This window comes from Salvia hispanica, chromosome 4, assembly GCF_029641045.1.
Source record: "Salvia hispanica isolate PSC_SH4W2 chromosome 4, Shi_PSC_v1, whole genome shotgun sequence".
NCBI lineage: Eukaryota > Viridiplantae > Streptophyta > Magnoliopsida > Lamiales > Lamiaceae > Salvia > Salvia hispanica.
The window spans coordinates 6,448,496-6,476,462 of record NC_142695.1 but is presented as its reverse complement, the minus strand read 5'-3'; the positions used below and the strand labels follow the sequence as shown (position 1 = coordinate 6,476,462).

Genomic DNA, 27,967 nt, shown 5'->3' with positions numbered 1-27,967 from the left:
ACAACGCTTCTTCTTCTTCAAAGAGATTCTTCAGAGAGAGACGGAAAACAGCAAAAAGGGGGTGCGTTTGATCCATTACTTTGCAATTCACGTCATTTTGTGAGTGCCATTTTCAACTTATTAGCATTTCAATTTTGATATTCATTGCACCAACTTTATTAATCATCGTCTTGGTAAATTCTTCAAAAATTGACAGATTCTTCGTCTTCATTCCTGTTGTTGTTGTTCATGCGTGTTTTCGAGTTAGTTTTGGTGTGCTTTGTTGATGATTTTGGTTAGTTAAGTGGGCTTCTGTTTGATTAAGACTCATTTTATTTAATTTCTGTGTGTTTCTGATCAAGGTTTGTTCGACTGTTTCAGTGAAAGGAGTTTATGAAAAGGTTGAGTTCGTCGAAGCTTTGCAGGTAGCTTCATTCTTGATTGTCATTATAAAATTTATTTATCATGAACTGATTGTTGGTAATTTATGTGTGGAAAAATTATGAATATTTGTTGCGGTTGTTGGTTCTATTAAAAAGTTATGTCATACCTTGTTTTCAACTTTGACCTGGATGATGAAGTAATCATAATTGTTTTCTGAATTAAGTAGAAAACAATTTTCATTTATACATTCCTCTTATGTTTGAATTCGATTTTCCTTTTTTGATAACTTATTTGGGTGTCATACAACCGTTACATAGATACACTTTTTTCGTGTTGCGTGGATATGGATTAGTCGTTTTTCTGGTGGGGTTACGTAGATAAACATTTGTTGTGTAGCGTGGATACAGATTACTTGGTTTTTGGTGATGTTACATATATGTATATACATCTGTAGTGTTGCCTGGATACAAATTAGTCGGTTTTTTTGATGTTGTAACATAGATACACATTTGTTCTGTACTTTCGTTGCGTGGATAAAACTAAAGTTGTTTTTTGGTGGGGTTACATAGCTACATATTTGTCATGATGCATTAACACATTTGTTGTGTTGCATGTATACAAATTAGTCGTTCATCTTTTGGACGTGGATAGAGATCGGTCGTGTGCATAGATATAGATGAATTGTTCTTTTGTTTTTGGCTGGGGGGAAGGGGTGCATAAATGCACATCTGACGTGTTTCGTAGATACTGATAGATGTTTTGTGAACAACTTAAATACTCAATGCAACACGACAAATGGGTGCCTTCCAAACAAAAGAAGGAATGAATAATCTCTATCTTTGCAACGCGACAAATTTGTTAAGTCATGGTTGTATTGTATTAACGAATCTGTTTGACACACTGTTCATCTTCTAATAATCATGCTAACTAAGCGGGCACGTCTATTAGTTTTGTCCCAGCATCAGTTTATGAAATTTAATGTGATCTAACCCCAGTTACTGTAATTTGAATAGCATCAATTTGTTGGCATGTTCAATTGATCATTTATTGCTTAATCTGGCCTGGATTTAAATGATGATTGCTGATGATTTTTATCCATAATATTTTCTCTATTGATCAAGATAGATTGGAATTTGCTTCATGAATGAAATCGAATACCTTTTTTTACAATAAACTTCCTTTTATATGTCATAAGCTCCTATTACTGATATTACAATGACCATTTATGGCAGGAAACTTTAAGGTATCGGAGCTGACGGAACTTGTCGTGAGAGTAAGACACACGAGTCGAAATTGAAGTGGCATTGACAGTAGTGGTGATTGTGCAGTGGCGGAGTCTCAGATCTTTTGTTAAGCAGAAGGGTAGAAATTGAAGGAAATTTGTATCTGATTTCTCGCTGAAGCATCAATTGCTTCTTTGGTTGTATTAAGGAAATAGAAGGAATCTGTATCTGATTTCACAAATTAATTGGGTTCCATAATGGAGTGGTCAGAAGACACTATTAAGAAGCACGACAAAGAACTCCGAGGGTTCGACTGGGATAATCCCGTGGCCTGTCATATTGAGGAACTATTGACAAAACATTTAAGTGCAATATTGTGCAGTGCAGTGAAGAAGATTGTTGAAAGTGGGTACACTAAAGAAGTTGCTGAGAGGGCCCTTTTATATAGTAGCCTCTTCAAAGGTAGTAAAGACATTGCATTCAATGTTGTCGACAGTGCTTTGACTATACTAAAGAGGGAAAAGGAGATGAGTATTGGAATGAAGTTTCCTGTATTTGAGAGGTTGCAGAGCCTAGTAGACTACACATTACTGGAGATGATTTGTGTGCTTCGAGAGGTTAGGCCTTCCTTGAGCGCATCAGAAGCTATGTGGCGCCTATTAATAAGTGATTTGAGCCTCGTGCATGCATGTGAAGCGGATGGAGGCATTGTGGGTGGTTCTTGTAGCCAGGAAGCTTCTGGAGACAGCCGGGCACTTCCCCAGGCTAATGATTGTTACTCTTCAATCCGGTTCGACGAAACTCTGCAGCAGTACATCGTTGAAGATATTAAAGATGAAGCCATTCAGATACTGGTCCCCCACAAGTGCATGATCGAGAAGGAGCTCCAAGGATGGACTGAGTGGGCTAACGAGAAGGTCATGCAAGCTGCACAGAGGCTTGGGAATGACCGGGCAGAGTTGAAAATGTTGAGGCAAGATAAAGAAGAGAAGGAGAAACAAGCTTTGGTTGATAGTACCATAAAGCAGTTGTCGGAAACGGAGTACGCCATGACCAATGCTACGGGGCAGATTCAGGTGGATAACTGCACTATCGCTCGCCTTAAGGAGGAGAATGCTCTGTTGATGAATGATATGGAAGCCGCTAAGATGCAGGCGATGAGGGTGGCCACTAACCTACATTCTGCTACGGAAAGAGAAAAGGAGACCCTCAGGAAAATGCAGTCATTGGATGCTGAAAAGGCCATCATCCAAGACCAACTCACGGATCTCAAACACCAGATAACTGCACTTGACAATCAACTAGAAAAAGCTAGAGGCCGCAAGGATCAGTTCAAGGTATGTCATAAATTGTTTTTTTTTTCTATATCAATTAGTTTGGAAGTGTAAACATCTTGCCTTTGATGGAATTAGAGTAAGTTCAATCTCCAAACTATGCACACACAGCGTACGCACGCACATGCACACACACTCACAATACTTATGTGTTTATGTTTGTGTGACATTAATAAATCATAATCTGGGATTGATGTGCACAAGTTTTTACCTTTCTACCATTTCAGGCTTTGTGGAAGCAGGAGGAGGAGGAGAACACAAAAGCCCAAAAGAAAATTGATTCCTTGAGGACGAAACTAGAGGAAGAAGAGGCTGCGATGAAAATTGAAGCCGAGAACATAAAGCAAGCAGCCGAAAAGGAGATGCAGAAATGCGCTGAAGACATCATGAAGCTTCAGAAAATGGTTATGGAGCTGAGTCTAGAGTCTGAAAAGTCAAATATAGCAGCATTCAACATGGGCTTCCCGGGATCACGGCTTCCTAACGCGACGGAAAGGTTGGCTGTCTTTCCGGACAACTTCAATGAGGCTCCAGATGTGAAACCAGAGAGGGAGTGCGTCATGTGCTTGTCAAACGAGATCACTGTGGTTTTCATCCCGTGTGCACATCAGGTTCTCTGCGCTCAGTGCAACGTGATCCATGAGAAGCAAGGGATGGCAGACTGCCCTTCTTGCCGGACGGCCATCCAAAAGCGTGTCTCTGTTAGTTATCGCCCTGATTAGCACCTCAGTTGGTTGCAGTTGGTGCCCCTTTATTGCGTTTAATACTAACTACAGTTTTAAATAGTTTAGAATTCAAGAATCAAAAAGAGGTTTTGAATTCATGAATGAAATCAGGGAAGATGGTTTACCTCGCACAAGCAAGCACAAGCACCATTTGATTTGACACAGATTTTAAGAAAGTATTGTGGACTAATTAACATCTTCTTTATTGAACTAATAAAAATAAAAAAAATAATCTGAATATTAGAGTTAAATTATGTTTCATCTTTTAAAGTTTGTTCATTTTCATATATTTATAAATAACAAACTGCGCAATAATTTCATTTATTGCCTTCAATTAAATTTATGCGGAGAAAACTTCCAAATAATATTTCAAAATAGATTCTATAAGATAATAAAAGGCAGAACAACGTCGTGTATTGGCACAGCAGCCCCAATCCCACTTAAATAGCAAACATCGTTGCTTCTCTTCTTCTTCAGAGAGTGAGAGAGAGAGAGAGTGAGAAGATACAAACAGCTCCGACAATAGGGTGCGTTCAATCCATCACTTGGCAATTCATAGTTCCCTTTTCAACTTATTAGCATTTTAATTTTGATGTTCATGGCACCAACTTTATTAATTAGCACGTCAATTGGTTGCAGTGTTTAGTACAAACTGCAGTTTAGAATTCATGAATGAAATTAGGGGAGATGGTTTACCAAGTAATATACACACGTAAGCACTAAACGCACACACAAGCACAAGCACATGCACACGCATGCACAGTTTCACACATAAGCACTTGATTTTTTTCTATGCCACTTCTTAATTTTTTTTATGTCAAATCTGTATAAAAATATCTCCTTTAAAAGAATTAATAGTGAAATGGGAAAAGAGGTGCTTAAATTGGCAGGGGAGCACTAGTGTCTTTTCACCCTTAGAGTCACGACATTCTTTCAAGGAACATCTAAATTATTTTTCGCATATATACAGTTAATAAAATAATTTTTTCGTTGGTGAGCATTTATATAATCAAATTACATAAGAAAAACAAGTATGTAGGTGTCTAATTTTCTGTTCTCTTTGTAAGACCTTGTTAGATTTTCTAATAATTCTCCCATTTAGGTATTTGTGTGCTTGATTTTCAGTCGTCTTTGTGTTGTTAAGTTTTCTAATGATTAGTTTTTGTGTAGGTTGTAATATTTTCATAGTATTTTTAATGTATTTAAATTTTCTAAGTTGTGTAATTTTATATCTAATAAATAATAAATTTTATACTCCCTCTGCCCACAAAAAAATATACTCCTTCATCCCAAGGAAGATGACTTCTTCATTGGGCGGTACGAAATTTATGCAACTTTATTTTGTGTGGGAAATGGAGAGAGTAAAGTAAGAGAAATGGAATAGAGTAGAGATAAATGTGTTTCCATTTTTAGTAATGAGTTATCTTAGTTGAGACAAACCAAAAAAGGAAAATCGGTCATCTTCAATGAGACGGAGGGAGTACTAGTTTTGTCATTTTGGGCCGTTCACCAAAATTAGACTAATTCTAAAAATGGAAAGCTTTAGACCAATACTAACTCTGCACATCATTCTAAATGTAGACCCCACAACTAACACTACTTCTACCACATTTTCTTCCTCTCTCTCTTACTTTAACAATTTCACATTAAAACTCGTGTCGTTTACAACTTTGTCTATTTTTTTTGGACGAAGGGAGTATATAATTATACTACTCCATCCGTCCCTAATAATTTGACACCATTTGACCCGGCACAGAATTTAAGAAATGTAACCGAAAGTGGATTGAAAAAGTTAGTGGCATGTGGATCCTATTTGTATGCATTAGTTTTATTATAAAATGTGAGTACGAATGAGTTAGTGGAATATGAGGTTGATATGCTCGGATTTTGCACTGTTTTAAGACCATTATTTGGTCCATTTTTTGTCAAAGTTGCATTACATGTCCATTAATTACATATTTTTATCTATTACAGTACTTTGACGTGTTTTGTGAGAAATGTGCAAAATATAACCTAAAAAGATAGCAAAAAGTCGAAGATGAAAATCTGGAGTATTTGATCCGTCCAGCGGGCCGCTGCAACTCAGCCGGCGACCGCTGAACAAGTAGCGGTATGCCCAGTGACCGCTGGGTTGGGTTATGCGCAACGACCGCTCCGGGAGATCTAGTAGCTACGGGATGATTGCCAGTGACAGCTGAAACAAGTGTAGCGACTGCTGAATATTTACAAAATTAAGGGGCCCGAAATTAAAAGCTATGAATACCCCCTCAAGCTTTATCAATTGAATGATCTTTTGCTGCATAATTTCCAGAGAGAATATTTGAGAGTTTTTCCATTGTTCATCAATATCAGGAGCAGTTTGAAGAAGGATTCAAGAGAAGATCAACGCTGCAAGTTTCAACCTTTGGGTTCTATCATTTAGTTCTTATGTTTTCTTATTTTTCCCTACAAACTATGTTTTTAGATTATTCAATCATGTGTAACTAAATTAATAAAATTCTAGGTATGTGTTAGTAACAACTTTGGTTATACAATTCCAATTTATTTAAAATCCGTTTTGTTCATTACTTTGCTTCTATTCTAAGTGTTGGATAATTGCTTCACGTTTGAGTAACACATTATGTGATGATCTATTGGCTTGCAACATAATCGTGGGAGGACGTTTGCGAGTTAGAAGAGCTTAGTTGACGTTACAATTAACTTCCCTTAAAACGACACTGTTAATTGAGAGCGAGAACATTTTGAGTCTTAGGAGCTTTTAGCAGTTAATAATCTAGGGTTGACTCCCCTAGTGTCTGTAATCCACTTTGTGCTGCATGAACAATATATTTGTGCCTCGTTCTAGTGATATACGAATTGTGCTAGGGTGTTGTAGTTGGAATTTGTATAACCATAACTATGAAAGTACATCCCTGGAATTGCCTTATCTCATCTGATTTTTCTCTGTGTGTTTTTTATCTGTAATTGTTACTTGCTCTTGTTTTTACAATTTTTATTTTCAAAAAATTCTAAACCTTTTTTTTTTCAAATAGTAAAAGACGCTTAGTAGAATGTAGACAGTCTGTGATCGTTTTTCCCAATGTTCGATATCCGGTACTGATCATTAGCTATACTATATGGGTGGTCTATTACTAAAAGTAGTAAAACATAAGATGTGCCAATTAATTGAGGAGAGAAGAAAAAGAAAATCAATGTCAATTAATGGGGGTTGAAGGGAGTAATAACGATTATCTACGTAAACAGTATAGTACGTATTATTTCACTATTACTATCGAATTGTTTTCTTGGTTTTTTGAGATGTCCAAATACGTAAGTTCATAGTAGTGTAATTTTTTATGCAATGGAGATAATTACTACAATGGAAATATCTAGAATAAGGAATTAAAATAGAAAATTGAATTATGAGAAAAATATAGAAAAACATTGAGAAACTGGAAAGAAAAATTAAGAGGAATTGTGGAAAAAACTAAGCAAACTTACAATTATTAATCCAATATCTCAACTTCATAATCAGTAGCGGATCCGAGATTTCAACTCTTAGGGTAAATTATTATTAATAATTTTGGGATTATTTGCATCATTGAAAGTAGTTGCGACATGTTACTTTTATGGGACGGAGTGAGTGGTTATTTTTAATTAGGTTATTTTCGATTAACTAATTAACTATTCAGTTATAAATGATCAATAAATAGGTTAACCGATTATTAATTGGTATTGAAACTCGCTTCTTTTGCATGTGCATTTATATATTGAAGCGCGGACTGGTCAAGTAGACTCTCTATGTTGGTCGTGGTGAATCTCTAGACCTAGCCTCGTGTCGTTGGACGTGCAATCCAAGCGTTTTCAAAACCATAACCTACTGCTACTGGCTAGGATAGAGGAGTGAGGATCAATCCCACAGAGATGGTGGGCTATCGAGAGTTGTTTGTGTGAATAGGATGATCTGGGGAAGGTTGGCCGCTGCCACGCAACTATTGAGTGAGTTAAGTTTAACTACTTAATTGGAATGTAAAACTAGTAACTGGACTTGGGAGACGAAAGTAAACTATAACTAACTGACCAACTAGACTACAGAGGTACGGAAAGAAAGTATAACACGAAAATATTTTTGATCATTTTAATAAAACATGAAAGCAAAAAAAAAAAAAACAATTGAAACTTACTAACCAAGCTAAAGACTTTCCTAAAATAGGCCTGCGACTGAAAAAAGTGAAAAGAGGACCACTACTTTATCTGACCTGCAGACTAGAAAAGCAAAAACATGTAAAGACAAAGACAGTTAAACCTAAGCTACTTTTCTGATTTTGTTGTTGTTTTCTACTTCATCTTCCTCATCTATCTACACAAAACAGAGCTGGAACACACCATATATGAACTGACCAACTGGAAAACATGTAGACAACATGGATTTAAACATCTAAGCTAATTGGCCAACTGGAAATCACGTAAGGAGCATGAATCTAAACATTTAAGCTAACAATTGTGAAAAGCATCCAACAAGCTTAAATAAAAGGCAACATCACGAGATCTAACTAAAACTTCCACTATGCAAGAATTTAAACAATATCCATCGGATAGTGATAAAATGCAAACTTATATATTGTACAAACTCAAAACTCCTCAGCACAGGTTCAACATAGTTTCAATACAATATCAACATAGTGTAAAATTCCAATATTTTAATGTCAACACAATATCAACACATCATCTATCATTGACTACCGTTGAAATTTTGTTGACATTTTCCTGTTGATGCTTTTTTGTGATCTGTTGACATTTTTCAATGGTCCAGATCATAGTTTTTGAGTTTGTACATTATTTAGAGTTTTAACCAAAACATCAAATACAAAAGATTTTCTAAAGCGAAGATGTTCAAACACTTCAAACTTGAAATCTAAAACTGAAATGTGCAGGAACTAATCTGAACGGCTGGAACAAGCTGGAAACAAGCTAAACTAAGAAAAATCTGGAGTAAAAATAATCTAAACTAAGAATGTGGTGGCGTTAAGCGCCCTAGAGAGCTTTCTAACTAAGCAAAACTAAGAAGATGGTAGCGTTAAGCACTGCTTCTTTCTCGGCAAGACCCTCTATTTATAGGGAGGCTTGGCCCAAATCCCTAGGGTTACATCCTTCAATAATTTGACATTTCTGCCCTTAGGAATTTCTAAAGCAGCTACTTGACTCCATGGTGTGGTCTACTGACCAATTTGCACTCTTATGCTCAACTTCTTTTTAAATTTTTTACTTTTCTCGTACAATTTGCCATGTCAGCGAGCCATTTGTTCTCCTTGATAGTTGGCGACTTCTTCTTTGGTCGGTCTTCCAGACGTAGCCTTTGCACACTTTTTTGCTGTTTTTTCACTTCTTTCGCCAATAGCACCCCTTTTACGAATATATACCCCTATTTCAATTTTTAAGGGTTAAGATTATTAAAGTATAAGCAGATTTTTGTAATATTGATTCAAATTTCGAAAACATTATTATTGTCTATTATAAACTGATCTATTCCAAATATATTAATTTCAATTTTTAAGGGTTTAGATTAGGGGTGGGTCGATACGATATATCATATCGAAAATGTTGTATCGTGTTTCGTATCGAAAATATCAATATGAAAGAATTTCATATCGTTATCGTATCGAAAGTTTCGATATATCGAACTTTCGATATGGATAATATCAATATCGTTATCGTATCGAATACCTGTATATCGAAAAATATAATTTCAAAACTGAAAAATAACACAAAAATTAATAAAACTTCAACACAATAAAATAAATAGTGTTCTTATTAGGGTTTCATATATATATATTTTCTAAATATATGAATGAATTAAATGGATTTATATGTATTTATAATTTTAAACTTCAATATGTATTGAATTTCAATATGTTTCGATATATATCGTATATTCGATATAAAACGATATATCGCGATATAAGGAAATCCATATCGTTATCGTTTCGGAAACTTACGATACAATATCGTATCGTATCGAAAATTACGATATACCGAAAATTCGATAATTTTTCTATATTTTTCAATACGATACGAGCGATATATCATTTTTTCGATATTTTTCCCCGGCCCTAGTTTAGATCGTTAAAAAATAAGCAGAATTTGTAATAATGATTCTAATTTCTAAATCATTATTATTGTTTATTACTACTATAAACTGAATTGGCTGGAAAAACGAAAATATAAAAGCAACTTCTATGGGAGTAGGGGCCAAATTCCAAGAAACAACCTCCTGGGAGCTGCTATCCGCCGTTTGTACTCCGAAAAAAAAAGTTTCCAAACAAGGGAAAGACGCGTGAGCAAAATGCGTGTATACTAATACACGCGTGAGCAAAATGCGTGTATAAGATACACGCATTAGGCAAACGCGTCTCTGTCTTGGATTCAAAACTCAGCCCAGAACGCTGAAACCTTCATTTCCAGAAGGCGAAAACGCTCGCCCCCTTCACTCCCAGCGCAAAAATCGAAACTTAATCCAACATTTAGCTGTTCTCATTCCAATTTGAAGTGTTTTCAGGTAAGTTTCTACCCTTAGTTTCGATTATTGTTGGTATATTTTAGTTGGGTATAAGATTTAGGGTTCATGGTTTGAAATTTTTTGTTGAATTTGGTGTTGAATTAGTCAATCTCGTTGATTTTTTGTTGAATTTGGTTGAATTTGGTGTAGAATTATGGTATTTGGTTGATGTTTTGTTGAATTTGGTTGTATTTGGTGTAGAAGTATTCAATTTGTTTGATTTTTTTGTTGAATTATCGAATATGGTTGAATTTGGTGTTGAATTTGGAAGAATTTGGTTTTGAATTATTTAATGTGGTTGATTTTTTGTTGAATTATTTAATGTGGTTGATTTTTTGTTGAATTATTGAATTTGGTTGAATTTGGTTGATGACTACTGTTAGTTAATTTATGCTAATAAAGACATGATTCTACTTTTGTTGAAGCTGGGTTCTGTTGTGTTGCAAATATGCAAATTTTGTTGAGAATTTTACGTTGGATACAATACTTTTATTAATTTTAGGTGAAGTAGTATTATTAGAAAAGAAAAGGATGTGTGTTCAAATACTGATTAATGGTTAGAATATCAAAATTTGATTTATATTTGTGTAGAATTATGCTTTCTATATTGATAATTATTGATTATTGTTAATTATTGATTATATATTAGGATGCCTCGATATGGACCAGAAGATCCTTCTGTACTGCATTATCAGCATAGTCACATATCTCGCAAGGCGTGGGCAGGCGAGGAAACAGATCCTTTCAAGATTCGGCGCATTGAGGGACATTTTTGGGAAATAGATAATCATCACGAACGGGTGATTGATTATGTCTATAGATTTGGTTTTGGTGGAGTTTATTCATGTGGAAAGGCTCTGGATGTAGATCATGCTCTGATCACAGCATTGGTTGAACGTTGGAGGCCAGAAACACATACCTTTCATCTTCCTGTAGGAGAAGCTACTATTACCTTACAGGACGTTCAAGTGTTATGGGGTCTACGTGTAGACGGATATCCTTTTACAGGAAATAGTTATTATGAACAGGGGTGGGAGAGTCTATGTGTTGAACTGTTGGGCTTCTATCCACTTCAAAGTGAAATGAAGGAAAACGGTATTTTGGTATCGGCTCTAATAAATAGGATGGCGATGCAAGATCTGATGGATGAAGCCTACATTAAACGGGCACGTATGATTGTGCTTGTGCTATTGGGGGGCTTGATATTACCTGATGGCTCAGGGTGTAAGATACCTTTGATGTGGTTGACTCTACTTCGAGATGTCCGGGTTGCCAGAATGATTAGTTGGGCAAGCGCTGCACTTGCTACCTTATATCATAATCTTTGTGAGGCTTCTATGGGTAAAAGGAAAGAGATTGGAGGTCCGACAGTACTTCTGCAGTTGTGGGTGTGGGAGAGAATGCCCACTTTGAGACCTGATTTTGTGATGACACATATGCACACAGACGACACTCCATGTGCATCAATGTAAGTTTGTTGTTTAAGTATTTTGTGAATTTAACGACAAAAACATATTAAATTGGAAAATTTCTGCATTGTAGGTGGACTGGCTCATATCTTATAAACAGAGCGCCCAGACATTCTGTTCGACATTATCGTGAACAGTTATCATTACTCCAACATAGCCAGGTAAAATGAATATTTTTTTCATATATATGTGTGTTCATTGATGAATATGTGTTTGTCTAATTGTTTAATGTAAAATTGTTGTAGTTTATTTGGATGCCATATGTGGATCGTCAATTGCCATATATGTGCATCGATATACACAACACTTGTAGATCAGTAACATACATGGTGTGTTGGGCAATTGTCGAGGCACATGAGCCCGAGCGTGTCGTGAGATAATTTGGAGGGACTCCTTTCATTCCACAAATGCGTGATTGGGGTTTCAATGAAAATCATTTCAAAACAAATCGTAAGGGAAGATCGAAGAAGGATTGGGATAATGAGAATAGGACCTACATTCAACATTGGCAGAAAAGGCTGGAGTTCGTCTCTAACCACTATATGGAACCTGTAGAAGACCACGTGCAGGTGACTAGACTTCGGGAATACATGGAGTGGTATCACAGGATAACTATTACATACATCACTCAACCGGGTAGACTTCCAGATGTGGGAATGAACACCGGTGCATCAACAAGAACACTTCTCGTATGTATCGTGTTTATAGTTATTTATTCATTATATTTATTTATGCTATTAACTATTCACATTTTATTTGTTACAGCTTGAGACAGTGACCAGAGTGTTTCACACCACGCGCAGTTTTGACCCAGCGGACGCCGTAGAACTAATGCACGGTCTTAACAGGCTTGCTCTTGACTGTCTTAATGATTGCGGTGAGAGTGAACGTACGGCCTTACCCCCCATACAGCGCACTGATGTGGATATGTCCAGGGGTTTTGTCCAAAGAGCTCGGGGTCGTAGTCGAAGAGGTGTCCAAACGGGCGGGCATGGTAATTCACGCCATTATAGAATGTCCCAAAACATGCCAGAGTCATCACAAGCCGCAAATGAAGAACATATGAATTCGGATGACAACATGGATTTGGATACATTCATCGACAATTTTGAGAATGAGCCCGAAATGCAAAATCCACCAGCACCAAATGCCTCTAGTTGGTTTCCGACCTGGTCAGACGCCCCTCAGTCAAGTTGGGCGACTCCACCGGATAGAGTTGGGTTACCATGGCAGCCTACTACACAGCAGCCTACTACACAGGATTCATTCTTTCCAGGTGTTCATATCATGCACTCTCCAACCACTGAGGAAATATATGATGATGCTCTGCAGAGTAGTGCACAAATGGATCGTCCCAGGAGTAGTGCTTACATGGAGCGCCCCACGAGCAGTGAACATATAGACCCTCCTAGGAGTAGTGTACAACTGGATCGCCCTAGCAGTAGTGCGGCCACGTCACGTCCCGACAAGGAACGCTCCAGATCGAGTTTCACTCGGACATTTATGGACATGTTACCACTTAGAAGGTCTAGACGTGACAATAGGGGAAAGGGTCCGACTAAATATACACCATCATCCTTTAAGTAGACTGTTGTAGATCGCTATTGGATTGGTTTTGTATTGAGTTCGTCTATGTTTTTTTTGCGTTGTGTTTGTACTTAGTTTATGTGGTTTTATTACAGGTGGTTTGATTGATAAATAAGGTAAACTCTGTCGAAATTTTTATAAAATTTTTTATGTGGTAACATGTATATGTCCTATTAAAATCTAGTAATTTTCTTTTTGACAAAAAATAACATTTTCATCTATTACTTTATTTTTTCGTTATCTTTTCACTTTTCGAAAAAATAAAATACTTTAATTGCTCTTAAACACAAGTCTCAAACATAATAAGTCAAGTCTTAAACACAAGTCTCAAACATAATAAGTCAAGTCTTAAACACAATTCTCAAAGATAATAAGTCAAGTCTTAAACATGATTTCAAACATAATATGACTACACCACACGTCCTAAAGTGCACTTTCTTCTATTGTGGCCGGTCTCTCCACAAAGGCGGCATCGAGGAGGAGGTCTTGGCTGATCTTCATCGCTCTCATCCATTTGGTTCTCTATCCTGCCCTTTTTGTACCGACCACGTGATCGAGGAAGTAGCCGTGCTGGCGGAAATTCCAACGTCCATTCAGGTTCATACCAATAATCTTGGTGTCTCAATGGACGGAACGCACCTGCATATAATTGTAACCATAACACATGATAATAATGTAAGAATAAAAAGAATCTAAATAACATACCTGCATACTGGTGAATCCAAACCTGTGTATGGTATCGGGCATCAACATGACTAAAGATGTCATCACTGCGTTCTCGCAGCACCGCAACAGCGTGAGAGCAAGGCATTCTCCAAGTCTGCCACTTTCCACATGAGCATTTCTTTTCACGATAATCCACTACATGTATATTATGGCCTCTACCCGGACCTCTATGAAAGGTTAGCACCTCATAAGTTCCAACTGCTATGCTTGTAGACTTCACATGGTGACGTCTCCCTCGACGGTCATTCTTCTGAAATAACTGCCAAGCCCACGGTGTCAAAGGCGTCTGACATTGTTTGGCTAGAGTCGTTCTGTTAACAAACCAATTGATGGTCCTCCAGAATGTAATATCAATAATGGCTCTAATTGGCAGTTCTCTCGTAGATAACAACACATTGTTATAACACTCGGCCATGTTAGTACATGTCTCACCCCATCGACGAAATTCGTCGCGCGCCATAGTCCACTGCGACCTATCTATGGTGGTTTCGAGGTACCTCAAAGCTTCTGGACTCACCTTTTCTAATTCACGTCTTGCATGCCAATATCTCCGCTCCTCAGTTGCTTCACCCATTTTCCATACCCATTTCCTCACTCCGGGGCCTTTGTGTCTTTGTAACACATTCGATCTGACGTGCACTAAACAATATCGGTGATAACCAACTGGTACCTCTTTCCACACATCGGACTGCATGGCATTTATAATGCCTTGATGTCTGTCTGATATTATGCACACTTCCTGGTCTTGCTTTATAATATGCACTTTGACAAGATTCAAAAACCAATTCCAACTCTCATTGGTTTCTTCATCAACAATAGCAAAAGCAACAGGCAAACAGTTCTTATTTGCATCGTAACCAACTGCAGCAAGTAATTTACCTCTCAGTCTTCCACGCAGGTGAGTCCCATCAACTGATAAAACCGGCTTTGCTAGTTGGAACGCCTCTATAGCTGGCCCAAATGCCCAAAATACATAGCGGAACACCTTCTTATTACCTTGACTCAATATAGGGTCATGAAACCACTCAACGATTGTCTCAGCATTTTGACTTTGCAACTCAGTCAGGTAGCTGGGAAGTTGTCTGAATGACCCCTCCCATCCACCATATACAAGCTCAATTGCTTTTGTGCGAGCATACCACGCTTTCTTGTAGCTGATTTTCACGTGAAATTTATCTTTGATATATGTAACTACTGCAGAAGGCTTGAATTCAGCATCGTTTTCAATTTGACTCCGAATACAAAGAGCAATCATGGATGATGTAAGATTAGCATGCTCACTTGGATCGTGATCTCCCATACAACAATGACGATCAACTCATGAGTTGATGGACCAACTACCATCGCGTTTCTTAAACGTTGCTTTAACCTCCCAATTACACGGGTATCGTTGGCCGAGTTCTTCGCCTTTTCTTTTCGGACCAAATGGGTCCCTACAAACTGCATGCCATCTTCTTTTTTTACTATCCATAACCTCATACATCCGACCTGTTCCCACATGCCATAATGTTACAGCAGTTTTCAATTGCAATTTGCTATCAAATTTCGTTCCCACATCTATACGTCTCGGATTATCCTCATCCCAATACCACATATCTTCTTCATCCACTCCATGGTCATCTGAAACATAACCTCGGCTGCCTTCACATGGTAATGATCGAAAAAATGGTAACCCTTCAGGCACATAGTCGGGAACAGGTTGCTCCCCACGAACAGATGGTTGTATATAGTTCTCAACCATCATATCAAGTGGCTCATCATCTGTAGAATCTTCACATGACTCTGCACTATAATCATGATCACTTGATTGAGAACTACCTGAATTATACACCTCCGGAGTGTCATCTCGAGGGGAGGGGGGGGACAATCAGAACTATCAGAACTATCACAATTATCAGAACCATCTAAACCAACAGAACCATCAAATGTCACATTTGGTACATCTAGTTGGTCATCAACATCCCTCCCAAATGTGTTGAATTCAAAGCTATGATGCTCATCCTCCCTCCTAGTTCTCCCGACATCAAAACTATGATAATCATCCCTCCTAGACGTTCCAACATCATGATGAGTGGTAGGTGGTTCAAATTGCAAAGTAGTAGTAACAGGAGTATATTCAATAAACAGTTCAATTTGACGTGGATTTTCAGCAAACATATACTCCAACAAATTCTCAACCACTGGTGTAGCTATATAATTCAACACTCCACTAAAAGCCACAGGATGCCTCCATGTTAAATCAATCGTATGTGCATCCAAATCAATTCCAATTTTTTCACATATCATTGAAACTAGCTGATGATAAGGTATCATTTCATTCAATATGATGAATGATTTTGCACGAGGGGGATCATAAGCAACCCCCAAACCTGGGAGCTGAATAATTTTCCCACCCCAATATAAACTCACAAACACCATCAATCCTGCAAAATAAGTACGATAAAACATCATATTCTAAATTCAACAAAGTTCAATATCAAAATTTAACAAAATTCAAATAAATTACCCTAATTCTATAACCAATAATTCAATGCTAAATATAATAAGTAAATCAATGGCCTAAATTCAATGTTTTTCTTGTAAAACAATGTCACAAACCATGAACCCTAAATCTATACCCAACTAACATATAGCAATGATAATCGAAATCAATGGTCAGAAATTACCTAACACTAATTAAAATAGGAATGAGAGCATCAAAATGTCTGATTCACTTCGATTTTCGCCGACTAGAGACGTTGGGAGTGAAGGGCGTCGCTGAGAGTTAGAGAAGAAGGAGGCCTGAGATGTTAGAATGAGAGATTCAGCGTTCTGGACTGGAATTTGAATCTAAGACAAAGACGCGTTTGCCTAATGCGTGTATAAGTATACACGCATTTTGCTCACGCGTGTATTAGTATACACGCATTTTGCTCACACGTCTTTCCCTTGTTTGGAAACTTTTTTTTTCGGAGTACAAACGGAGGATAGCAGCTCCCAGGAGGTTGTTTCTTGGAATTTGGCCATGGGAGTAGGACCATAAAATTCAACGTCAAAAGCAAAATTCCAAAACGCTTAAATTCTTCGACGGCGGAGCTCCGACGCCGACGACCGCCTGTGGTGGTGCGGCTCTATTTTACCCTATAACAAGGCGTAAGCTTAATTCGCTTCAGATTTTCATATCCACGAGCCCTAACCGAGATGAATCACACCAACAAGAAGAAAAAGAGCAAAAACGAACAGCAGGAATTCGAGTTCTGCGAGGTTTGCAGATTGAACCACAACAACGGCCGCCGCCACAATTTCTTTCCAAGCCACAAAAATTCACTCTCCAGCCTCCTCGCGCGCTTCCAATCGAAGCTTTCCGACGTCAAATTCTTCCTCAAAACCCCGATGCTGATCCTTCCGGAGCACGCGCACCTGAATCGCCTCTGGTGCGTGTTCTGCAATTGCGACATTCTCGAGCTTGATAGCCAATTCGCTTGGTCGGTAACTCTAGGGTTTTGCATCGTTCGCTGCTTTGATATTTTTGCTGTCATTTATGTTGTTTCTTAATTGTGCTTGAGGTTATCAGTAGCAATGCAGTTGGTCATTTGGCCAGTGAGGAACACTGGAAGAGAGTGAAGGGGTTTATGTGGAAATATGGAGGTGGAATGGACCGTGTTGATTTGTTTCGCATTACTGAGGCTGATTTTGCTAAGGTACTTCTGAAAAATATTGAGATTATGGTTTGACGTTTGTGCACTGATTCATTATTCGTTTTTGATGAATTGGATTTTTTTCGCAACCTTGACTTACTTGAAGAATGCATTATGTTTAGCCCTATGGTTTTGGAACATGATGCATCTTATGATATCTAAGAATGCAGTTTGAATTAGTGTGACTATCAGCTTCTAATTATGGCTATGTTATGTTCTATTATTATTCTGTTGAATGATGTAGCTCTGTCGTCTATTACCAGTGATATACCTTTGATATTGTTTGAGTTGTTTAGTTATTTCGATATCCCATTAATATGTTTTGGGTGTTATTCAGTTAATTGTTACGTCTGTTAACATTTTAGCGGAGCTGTTGTGTCTAAAATTGTTTAATTCTCAAGTGATGCATAGCTTATGTGTCTTTTTTGTTTTATATTGCAGTGGGAGAAGAAGTGCAAGTCATTGAAGATGGAAGCTGCTAAAACAGAATCAGTTGGAACATTGAATGATATCCACAATAAACATAATGCTGAATTTGTTAATAGTTCTTGCAACAATAACTTCGATGCTCTTAATTCTTGCATTCCAAAATATGTTGTACCTTTACATAGCTATACGAATAAGAGAACTCCATTTTCCAGTTCGGTGTTATCATCTTCTGTCTCTGATACTGGCCCTTCATTGTATAATATACCTGGAGGCAGCCATGTACAAGATGCACATTACTTGATGAATTCAACAGGTATACCCACATGCAGTTTTGTTTTTACTTAAGTTTTAAATGAATAATTCCTGTTATCACAAGTTTGCTGTAGAACCGATGATAGTGTTTTTGATATTTTCTTTATGTGTTTACTAGGTTATGTTGATAATCAGCATTTCCCCAACTCTCTTGCTAGGGAATACTCATCTTATGGTGATGCTAGTAATGGATCTGTAAGTTTACTGTTTAGCATAACCTATCACTTGCCTTTGTTCCTCTAGATTCATTGACAGATTCATGGTTGTTACTCTTCATTCTTTTCCTTTCGATTAGCAAGTAGTATTATTATGTGTTACTATAAGTGTTTCTACTGCAGGTATATTCAGGAGCAGTTATCGGTGAGGTTTCTCCAGGTAACTGCCCCAAGTTTATTTTTCTTGCCTTTGTTGTTTTTCTACAGACAATACCACTTTGTCCAGCTACTGCATGAACGGATTTTCTTCACTCCCTTTTCTTGAACAGGTTTGGTGAACTTGACTCACATTAGTTCTACATCTAAAGTTGCTTTAGAAGGAAATGTCCACACTGGAGCACCTCCGCCATGGCTTGATGGAACAAAAGGAGATTACCTTGATCCTGCATTGACACCAGAATCGAGGGACGCTGTTTCATCCAGAGCAGGGAAGTCAAAGTTGAACCCAAAACGTGTTGGAGCTGCATGGGCAGAGAGAAGGAAACTTGAGTTGGAGATGGAAAGGAGAGGGGAACGTGTTAATAACAACTTCGATGCAAATTGGCTCCCCAATTTTGGTAGAGTGTGGCAGTCTGGCACAAGAAAAGAATCTAGGAAACAATTCCAGATTGAGAATGATGCAATCCGGGAGCCGGATAATCATTTGGAGGCACCAATGCCAATACAGCCTTACATCAGCAAACGAATGGTAAATTATGCACATCTCATATGTTGAGCGCTTTTTATATGCACCTGATGAGGCTATGAAGTGGATATTTCTACTACTTCCTGCCAAATTTTCACAGTAGTTTCATCCATTTTGAGATTCTGTTCTATTTTCATAGTGTTTTTGCTCGTTCTCTCAATTCATGTTTTCTGAAAGTCTCATTCTTTTGCTATGTGCATACTAAGCTATGAAATTGGTGTCGAGTCTCTTGTTGACATTTTACCATTGAACTCCTAGAGCCTACTCATCCAATCTTTTATCTGCAGCGTAAGGATGCAACACAGGATACTGTCGACAAGTCTATATGATGCCGAGAAGCATACTGCCAAAATATGTGCGAGTGATCATCCTGTATGATGCTGAAGTGGTGCACCTCCAAGATATGCGGTGAATGATCTTCCTGAGAAGCCTGTATGATGCTGAACCTACGGCCAGGAGAATGATTCTCTCTCCTTGGCTCTCGTAAAATTTTGTCAATATAGATTTACTTCTTCTGCCATTACTCAATCAAGCATTGTTTTGTCTGAATATAGATTTAGCACTCACTGTGGTGTGTGTATCCTTTCATTGAAGATATATCATACTGTGAGTCAGTGACATGATTTATCAATTTTTGGAATTCTGGGAACTGTTTAGCTAATATGTTTCGAAATATATACATGCGCATAAGAAGTAATAATTGTTCTAAAAATGTAGTACTAGTAGTAGTTTTTTTTTGCAGTACATAAAAACCAATGTTCAATAACATTTCCAACCAAAGTTGAATAATAGTATTGCACAGCAACTGTATAAAAAGCACACCATAACTTGATCTTCATGTATGCACTATCAATCATATTAAAACACATACTCCTACTAGTATTACTATTATTCTTAAAAATTTCTTTTCACGCATTATTACTCATCCAATCAAGTAGTTCATGCTTCAAATATACATATAGTAATATTTCTAGATTTATGAATACAATCAAGTAGTTCATGCAAACCCAAACTGAAACCACAATTTATGAAATACATATAGTAATATTCGTTAATATACATATAGTAATATTCGTTGAATACGATCCCTCATCTTTCTTGGGCGGCACAAGATTTTATGCAGTTTTATTTTGTGTATGAGGTGGAGAGAGTAAAGTAAAAAAGATGAATAAAATAGAGATAAAAACCAGTCATTTTGGGGTGGATTGGTACAAGTTTGAGCCTTCGTTGTTTTAATCCGTATACTACTGCTTCTTGCACGCCTTTTGGGAGGCTTGTTTGCAGCTCTTGGATATTGATGCAGAGGAACTTGGTATGAGCATTGGGGATAGGCAAGAGTGTCCAATTCTGGAATCACCGATGGGTCCCAATGTTAAGTGACCCGTTGTCTGGATCAGCTATTCAACTTATCCCAGAGCATTTGCTTTACAAGACAGTAGACTTTTTTTGTTGAAAACTCGGCTTGGAATTGATCTAAACATTTAGTGCCAAAAGAGGTTGTTGAGACCATAGGTGCTATTATGCCACCACCAGGGAGTCACAGGGAGATGATGTTGTCATTTGAGGTCCATCGGCATCTGGAGTATTTTCTATTCAATCGGCATATGATGGATTCAGGGAAGACCAAAGCCCGATGGTTTTCCTGCCATGGAGAAGAGTTTGGAGTTGGTATGGTCCTCAACGAATAAAAATATTTTTTTGGTTGTTACTTAATAATGGTGCATTGGTTAATGAGGAGAGAGCTTGACGACAATTATCTACATCGGCGTCTTGTAGTATGTGTGGTCATGACTCAGAGAGTGGATTACATATGCTACGTGATTGTCTTGTTGCGAGACAGACATTAGACATGGGAAGGCTTGCTAAGATATGGTGAGATTGATGATTTTTTTGATAGCAACCTAAGTTTGGCAGAATGGATTGTTAGAAACTTGAGCTCTAAGCTATTGTTGGGTAGCGGCAGTGGTGCACATTGTTTGGTTGGCAAATTTGGAAGAACAAATGCAACTTCATTTTTAAAGGGGACAAGTTGAGTCCAATAAGTATTATGGCACGGATTATGACTATGGTAAGGAGTGTGGAAGAAGCTAAATAAGTAGAAGGTATAGGAGCTGGAGTGAATAGAACGCCGATAATGGTACGTTGGTCTCCCCCTTCACTTGATATACAGATGTTTCTTTGGAAGGGAGCTCGGGTTGTGCCTTTGGGGGAGGACTTTTCCGTGACGCTACAGGAAGTTGGAAAGGTAGGTTTGCTACCAATATTGGAGTTTGTTCCATTTTGACTGCAGAAATTTGGTGTATATTTTATGGGTTGCAGCTAGCCAAGACTTTGGGCTTTCGAAAGTTGGAGATAGAGAGTGATAGTTTTGTTGGAGTTTTCTATGATTATGGGGTGCCTCGAGGTATCCATCTGTTGTCGGGTAATTGTGCACATGGTGCAGGAGTTATTGAAGAATTTTGATTCAGTGGTGGTACAACACGTGCATAGAGAAGGAAACTTTGTTTCTGACTTTATGCCCCTTTATGCTTATAACTTTCAGAGGGGAATGCATGTGTTAGAAACCGTCCCTAGACCTCCATAGTTGGTTCTAGCATGATAGAATAAGTGTTTCTTATATTCGTTAGGTTGTTTTGATATCAGGCTTTGTCTACGTTAGTTACCAAAAAAAAACGATAAAGGAGTTTCCATTTTTGATAATGGGTCAAAAAATTTCAAGAGTGACGAATTAAAAAGAGAAGTGGTTCAGGGTTTCATAATAAAAATATTTATAATTAGTTTGGTTCGGTTATTATAACTAAACTGATTTATTTGAAACATAATGCAATGAAATCGTTGATGATCAAGCCTCATAAAAACTCGGGCATGGTAAAACAAACTTTAATTTTGATATTTAAATCTGTGATAAATTAAATCTCCAAATCTAATACAGTAATGCTAGTACTCCTATTCCATCGTATATAAGTTTGTTGATATAATGTAGTATATCAACATAAAATCTAGCTTCCATCGTGTATCTAGATTGTTTTTATTAATTATATTGGTTACGTACTAAATTATTTAAATCTTATTATTTATATATCTCATCAAATTAAATCCCCAAATCTAACTCATACTCATATATAGGTTTTGCTGATATCAGCAAATTAAATTCCCAAATCTAGCTTCCATATAATCAAATGGTAAATATATAAGTAAAATATAAATAGTGCATTAAAATCAAAGGTTGAATCAAATTCAATAATTCAGTTGATTGAATTCAATTTCTACAATGGCAGCTGCACACGATAGTGTGATCTTGGGGTGGAAGATGAGCTGTATGAATATTGGGATTTCCCGCCCAACGCAATTCTCCCCGGTCTTCCTCCATTCCTTCCCCGCTTCAGTTAGGGCTGCGATTTTCACGAAATTGAGGTGTCGCTCCGCCACTACAGAGGAGGCAGCGGCGGGGAACACTGACATCTTCTCTGTGACACCGTCCACCGCCGCGGATTTTGACTACCTCGGCGAGAGCACCAAGGGCGACCTCAATCTCAATTCCGGTACTTCTGATTTAAGCCTCTCTATCCACTCATTTTGTCATTCCACTAAGCTTTACGATAGTAGTATGTGATTATATTTGTAGCAATTGATGGAGAGGCGGGTTTGGACGGACCTATTGAGGACGTGGCCAAAATGGAAGCTCAAGAAGCCGAGCATTTGCTTAATCACTTGGGCATTCCGGTTTCCCTTTTTCTCTACTCTTTATCAATGCCCATTCAGTCTTCATACAATTCGCATGCACTTTAGGCTAAGTGTCCCTTCAAAAAACTGATTCTTTGGGTGATGTAACATCCTCGAGCTTCAAAAAATTTGATCAAGGAATAAGTTCTTTTAGGGTACTAAACCGAAACTCTCACATTGTATAGATCCTGATGAGAAGTGATCATATCTCCTTTATTACCGTACCGAAACTCTCAAATATATCGTTTCGGAATAAACAAAGTCACAAAGCTCCACACATTGTTCACACAAGCTTTATTCTTTCTTATGATACTGGTATCTACTGAATTTTAGTTTAATGGGCATTTTACAGGATCCATTTTCTGCTAGACATTCTGCCCGTGGCATTTTTTGCAGCAGGACACTTAATCTGCGTTCTATTAGTGCCATTGGCTATGACATGGACTACACATTGATCCATTATAATGTGGCAGTAAGCATTCTTCTTCTACTAATGTTCTTAACTAAAGCTAATTGGATGGCCTTCATTTCATGTGTTCTATGATTATTTTTCTATGAATTATATGACCAAATAATTATGTTTAGTGATATGAAACTTGGAACTGCATCATGATGAACGTATCCATACGTTTATCATGAATTTCCTTCTCGATTGTAGCATAGTTTTCCTTCTTGACCTGCATCTTTATAATGATAAGAGTAATGCAGCAATTGCTGATGTCACAAAGAGGAAAAGCTTTCTTTTATATGATTCGGCTAGAGTTTGAAGCTGTATCTTGGATGTGGTATAATCTACATTGGCGGGATGAATCTTTCCTTTCTAATGCTTCATCTTTTCTCTTACAATTCCTGTAGTTATTAACAAAAAACATATCATCCATTAACAACTGCTAGCTTATATAACTTAGGCTGGTCCCCTTATAAATTAACTTCATAAATTTATAAATACTTCAACTCAATAATTGTTTAATCATGCATTGGTTGGTTATATCGAAGTGTGCTATTTGAGTTGAAATTTTTAATGATCAGAACGAATGTGCCTTTGCAGGCATGGGAGGGAAGGGCTTATGACTACTGTATGGAAAATCTTAGAAATGTTGGTTTTCCTGTTGATGGACTTGCATTTGACCCAGATCTGGTATGCTGCATATTTGTGTCATCTTCTTTTCTTATTAGTTATTACTATTTCCTTTACCTAGCTTGCGTTTGTAGGTCATCCGAGGCCTAGTTATAGATAAGGAGAAAGGGAATTTAGTTAAAGCGGATCGATTTGGCTATGTTAAGAGAGCAATGCATGGCACTAGAATGTTATCTACTCAAAAAGTGAGGTTTGTCCCAATCTTTTCTTCCCTGCGTATTCAATATTTGTTGTGAATGATAAAACATCTTTCCGAACCAATCTGAGTAAATGTAAAAGAAATATCAATCAGGTAGAGATCCAAAAAACATATTTTTGAAGAATTAATGAACTATTATAATATTCAGTTATTCACCATGAGTTACTATTTTAATCTTTGAGGGTGACACACTCTGAATCTCTACGGTAGTTAAAGTTTCTATTTATACTGGGTTATTATATTTGTTTTTAGTGGAACTTAAGTAGAAACTCATATTTACTCTATTGAATTTCTTTGAATGGAAGTGAGATATATGGGAGAGAACTTGTTGATCTACGAAAGGAAGGCCGGTGGGAATTCCTCAATACACTGTTCTCGGTTTCTGAGGCAGTTGCCTTTATGCAGGTACTCAGCTTCCAGATTTTGTGTCAATGTTAGAATGAATAGCACTCTCAATTTCCTATGTCAGTGATTGGTGTGCCATCCACTTTATAGTTATTTTCCTCACTTCGGGAAGGCACCTGCATGAGTCCTGTGCCTAGGCTGAAGGCTCCATGAACTCTTTAAACCTCTAATATGGCCAATAATGATTACTTGCAATAATGCCATGATGCGCTTCTATTTGCTTTTAATGTGCAAAGAAGAAGTCAGATGGCGGGCTATTTAATGCCGTACCTTAAACCTGCAATTACTTTCTTGCTGCTTTTGAGTACGATATAATCAGACCTTTCCGTTTGAAGTCTCACTACTTAGGATTTACAAAACGAAAAGTTATGTAGTCGCCTATTACACTCCAAATAGCTCAGGGCAAAGTTGTTCTTACCTTGCAGATGGTGGATAGATTGGATGAAGGTGCCATAGCCGCAGACCTTGGTCCACTTGACTATAAAGGGCTTTACAAGGTTTAATATTGAAAGCATTAAATGGGACTTGGCTTAATACTTGTTATAATTCCTTCAACTTTATGTATTGGATTCAGGCTGTTGGAAAAGCACTCTTTAGGGCACATGTTGAAGGCCAATTGAAGGTTTATATCTTTTATGCTTTTGTCTTTTCAATAACCAGTTTCACATGCATCATCTAATAAAAGGATTCATTACAGAGTGAGATTATGTCCAAACCTGAACTTTTTGTTGAACCTGATCCTGAGTTACCTTTGGCTTTATTGGACCAGAAAGAGGTATATATCCACATCTCACAAGAGTTTAAGCAATGCATGGTTGTTAGATATCTATACTTGTGATTTGTGAAGAATTGCTTCTTAGCAGACTAAACTAGCTGATATGTAACAGGCTGGCAAGCGGCTCTTGCTTATTACCAACTCAGATTACCACTACACTGAAAAGATGATGCAACATTCTTTCAATAAATTTCTCCCAAATGACATGAGCTGGAGAGATCTGTTTGACATTGTAAGTGAACCCCATTGAGTAGCTATATCTATAATGTGCCTGGATTCTCTGGACTATTGGTTGATTGGAAGTTGTTTATTGTTGGTTGCAGCGATTGTAAGTATTGATTTCCTGAGGCCTGAATACATAAGTGACTTATTGTTTCTATAGGTAATAGTCTCGTCCAGGAAGCCAGAGTTTTTTCAGCTGTCACAGCCAATGTACGAAGTGGTGACTGATGAAGGTCTTATGCGTCCATGTTTTAAGGCGCAAACAGGTGATTGCTAATGATGTTTTAAACATTCAATTTTATATTGGTCTTTAATGTCATTCTTACACTGCCTCTGTAATTAAGTCGTGAACTCTTTTAACTATTTGCATGCTTGGTGCACTGCTATCAGGCTGGATAGGTGTGGATATTTTTTTTGGTCAGGAGTCATGTTAGAGTCCATTGAGCAGTATTTATGACAAGTTAACCCATTCATTATAGCTAGTAGCATGGCTAGGAATGTTGTCATATATAGGAATGACTTCCTTGGACCTAATGGCTAGCTCAAATTTTGCAATAGGAGGGTTATCTAGTTTTTAGTTGACTAATTGATTGTATGACACTTGCTTATAATAACTACTATTTTTATTGGGAGTTTGGGACGGTTTGTTCTCATATTGAAGTCTTGAAACAACTTTTACGTATTTATCTTGCATACCAGGGGGAGTATACTCAGGGGGAAGTGCTCAGATGATTGAGAACTCACTTGGCATTCATGGAGATGAAATTTTGTATGTTGGTGATCATATATATACAGATGTTAGTCAATCCAAAGTTCATCTTCGGTGGCGTACAGCACTAATTTGTCGAGAACTGGAAGACGAGGTTTGTAACTGCCTATATCTTTCAATGAGATGCTTTATGTACCACCACCATATGAATCCCCAGTTTTGACTCTCATTGCAGTATAGTGCTCTAATCCGTAGTCGAGATCACCGTGCCACACTGATAGAGCTTATAAATCAGAAGGAGGTCGTGGGAGACCTCTTCAACCAACTCCGCCTTGCTCTTCAAAGACGAAGTAAAGGACGTCCTGCTCAGGTAACTTGACCACCTGTTTGCAAGGAATATCTTTTGTCTATTCTGGTATTAATGCTGATCTGCTGTGAGATATAATTATGTGATTACCTCATACCGATTATTTAATTTCCATCAGACCATTGCTGCTACTCATATGGAAAACAAAGAACTCGCTGAGAGCATTCAGAAGCTACTCATTGTGATGCAGAGACTGGATCAGAAAATCGCTCCGCTGTTGGAATCAGACGGGGAGCTCTTTAATACAAGGTTCTGTATTTGCTTGCTATCGGGTTGAATCATTGTTTCAAAATCTGAAACGATGGCTATTTATAATCGTTTCAGGTGGGGTTTTCTCTCGCGAGCAGGCCTATGGGACAAAAGCCACATAATGAGGCAGATTGAGAAGTATGGGAAGCTCTTTTGTTTGGTTTTTTCTTGTATATCATCATCGTTTATCAATGGTATTAAAAGATGTGTTTTTTTTTTTTGTAAAACTTCAGGTATGCTGATATATATACCTCAAGGGTTTCTAATTTCCTCCACTATACCCCTTTCATGTATTTCAGAGCCCAAGAACAGGTAATGTCTATTTTCTTTGTTATCTTGAAGTTTAAATTATGATATTCTAACTTGTTTTGAATTATTGGATGCAGTCTCTTGCTCACGATTCCTATTCATTCCCTCATCACAAGTATAATGATGATGAGTCAGCTTCATATGAGTGAGAAGTGTTCCATACTTCCATTGTTGTGTAATCTTATCATGTTTTGCCTTATATGTAAGTTTATCAAACGGCCTCTTAATTGTGTAGTAGTATAATGGTAGTGGAATATTTATCTTCTTTTTTTTCATATTTAACTAGCAATCTTTTCATCTATTCTAAGAAAAATCCTCCCTAAATATGCATGATAAAGACTTGTTATATGTAAACTTTTTATTCTGGACACAACAATTAAAAAAATGATGTTTGATATATAAAGTGAAGTGGGAATAAAAATGAAAAAGAAGATAGAATAAGTAAGAGAGAGAATTATAAGAATAAATTGTAGCGATAATTTATTTTAAAATATCTTAATAAGAAATATTATCTTCGTCCCTGAAAGTTTGTCCCATTTTTTTATTTCCGTCTCTCCTACAATTTGTCCCGTTTCATTTTTTATTATTTTT

General features: G+C 37.4%; 6 protein-coding genes and 1 pseudogene across 7 annotated transcripts; 5 read left to right on the top strand and 2 right to left on the bottom strand.

Annotated features, from left to right (window-relative positions):
- The first annotated feature begins 8 nt into the window (after positions 1-8).
- Positions 9-3,705, top strand: LOC125192243 (putative E3 ubiquitin-protein ligase RF298). 2 transcript variants are annotated; one of them, XM_089069908.1, is made up of 4 exons: positions 9-99; positions 361-404; positions 1,596-2,923; positions 3,148-3,705. In XM_089069908.1, the coding sequence occupies exons 3-4, from the start codon at positions 1,844-1,846 to the stop codon at positions 3,640-3,642; spliced, it is 1,575 nt and encodes a 524-aa protein (XP_088926034.1). In that variant the 5' UTR covers positions 9-99; positions 361-404; positions 1,596-1,843; the 3' UTR covers positions 3,643-3,705. The 2 variants fall into 2 exon arrangements, with proteins under 2 accessions (XP_088926034.1, XP_047945714.2); XM_048089757.2 differs by having other exon boundaries at positions 342-404.
- A 7,125-nt stretch (positions 3,706-10,830) lies between these two features.
- Positions 10,831-12,437, top strand: LOC148927144 (serine/threonine-protein phosphatase 7 long form homolog). Its single transcript, XM_089070117.1, has 4 exons — positions 10,831-11,648; positions 11,723-11,810; positions 11,895-12,338; positions 12,415-12,437. Exons 1-3 carry the CDS (start codon positions 10,831-10,833, stop codon positions 12,027-12,029), a joined length of 1,041 nt encoding a protein of 346 aa, XP_088926243.1. The 3' UTR covers positions 12,030-12,338; positions 12,415-12,437.
- Positions 12,438-12,576: 139 nt separating this feature from the next.
- Positions 12,577-13,236, top strand: LOC148927143 (uncharacterized). Its single transcript, XM_089056053.1, has one exon. The coding sequence runs from the start codon at positions 12,577-12,579 to the stop codon at positions 13,234-13,236; it is 660 nt and encodes a 219-aa protein (XP_088912179.1).
- Positions 13,237-13,532: 296 nt separating this feature from the next.
- Positions 13,533-15,396, bottom strand: LOC148927142 (uncharacterized). Its single transcript, XM_089070116.1, has 2 exons — positions 13,942-15,396; positions 13,533-13,875 (listed from the first exon to the last, which is right to left on the bottom strand). The coding sequence occupies exons 1-2, from the start codon at positions 15,260-15,262 to the stop codon at positions 13,646-13,648; spliced, it is 1,551 nt and encodes a 516-aa protein (XP_088926242.1). The 5' UTR covers positions 15,263-15,396; the 3' UTR covers positions 13,533-13,645.
- Positions 15,397-15,519: 123 nt separating this feature from the next.
- On the bottom strand, positions 15,520-16,624 carry LOC148927141 (uncharacterized; annotated as a pseudogene).
- A 341-nt stretch (positions 16,625-16,965) lies between these two features.
- Positions 16,966-19,929, top strand: TTL (coiled coil protein). Its single transcript, XM_048090556.2, has 7 exons — positions 16,966-17,426; positions 17,516-17,642; positions 18,081-18,381; positions 18,499-18,575; positions 18,719-18,755; positions 18,865-19,283; positions 19,568-19,929. Exons 1-7 carry the CDS (start codon positions 17,143-17,145, stop codon positions 19,607-19,609), a joined length of 1,287 nt encoding a protein of 428 aa, XP_047946513.2. The 5' UTR covers positions 16,966-17,142; the 3' UTR covers positions 19,610-19,929.
- Positions 19,930-22,503: 2,574 nt separating this feature from the next.
- LOC125192478 (HAD-superfamily hydrolase, subfamily IG, 5'-nucleotidase) lies at positions 22,504-27,651 on the top strand. Its single transcript, XM_048090065.2, has 17 exons — positions 22,504-22,822; positions 22,906-23,003; positions 23,356-23,475; positions 24,052-24,141; positions 24,216-24,331; positions 24,646-24,745; positions 25,171-25,242; positions 25,320-25,367; positions 25,443-25,520; positions 25,633-25,752; positions 25,903-26,008; positions 26,442-26,605; positions 26,687-26,821; positions 26,937-27,067; positions 27,143-27,205; positions 27,301-27,379; positions 27,454-27,651. Exons 1-17 carry the CDS (start codon positions 22,552-22,554, stop codon positions 27,523-27,525), a joined length of 1,863 nt encoding a protein of 620 aa, XP_047946022.1. The 5' UTR covers positions 22,504-22,551; the 3' UTR covers positions 27,526-27,651.
- Positions 27,652-27,967: the final 316 nt, after the last annotated feature.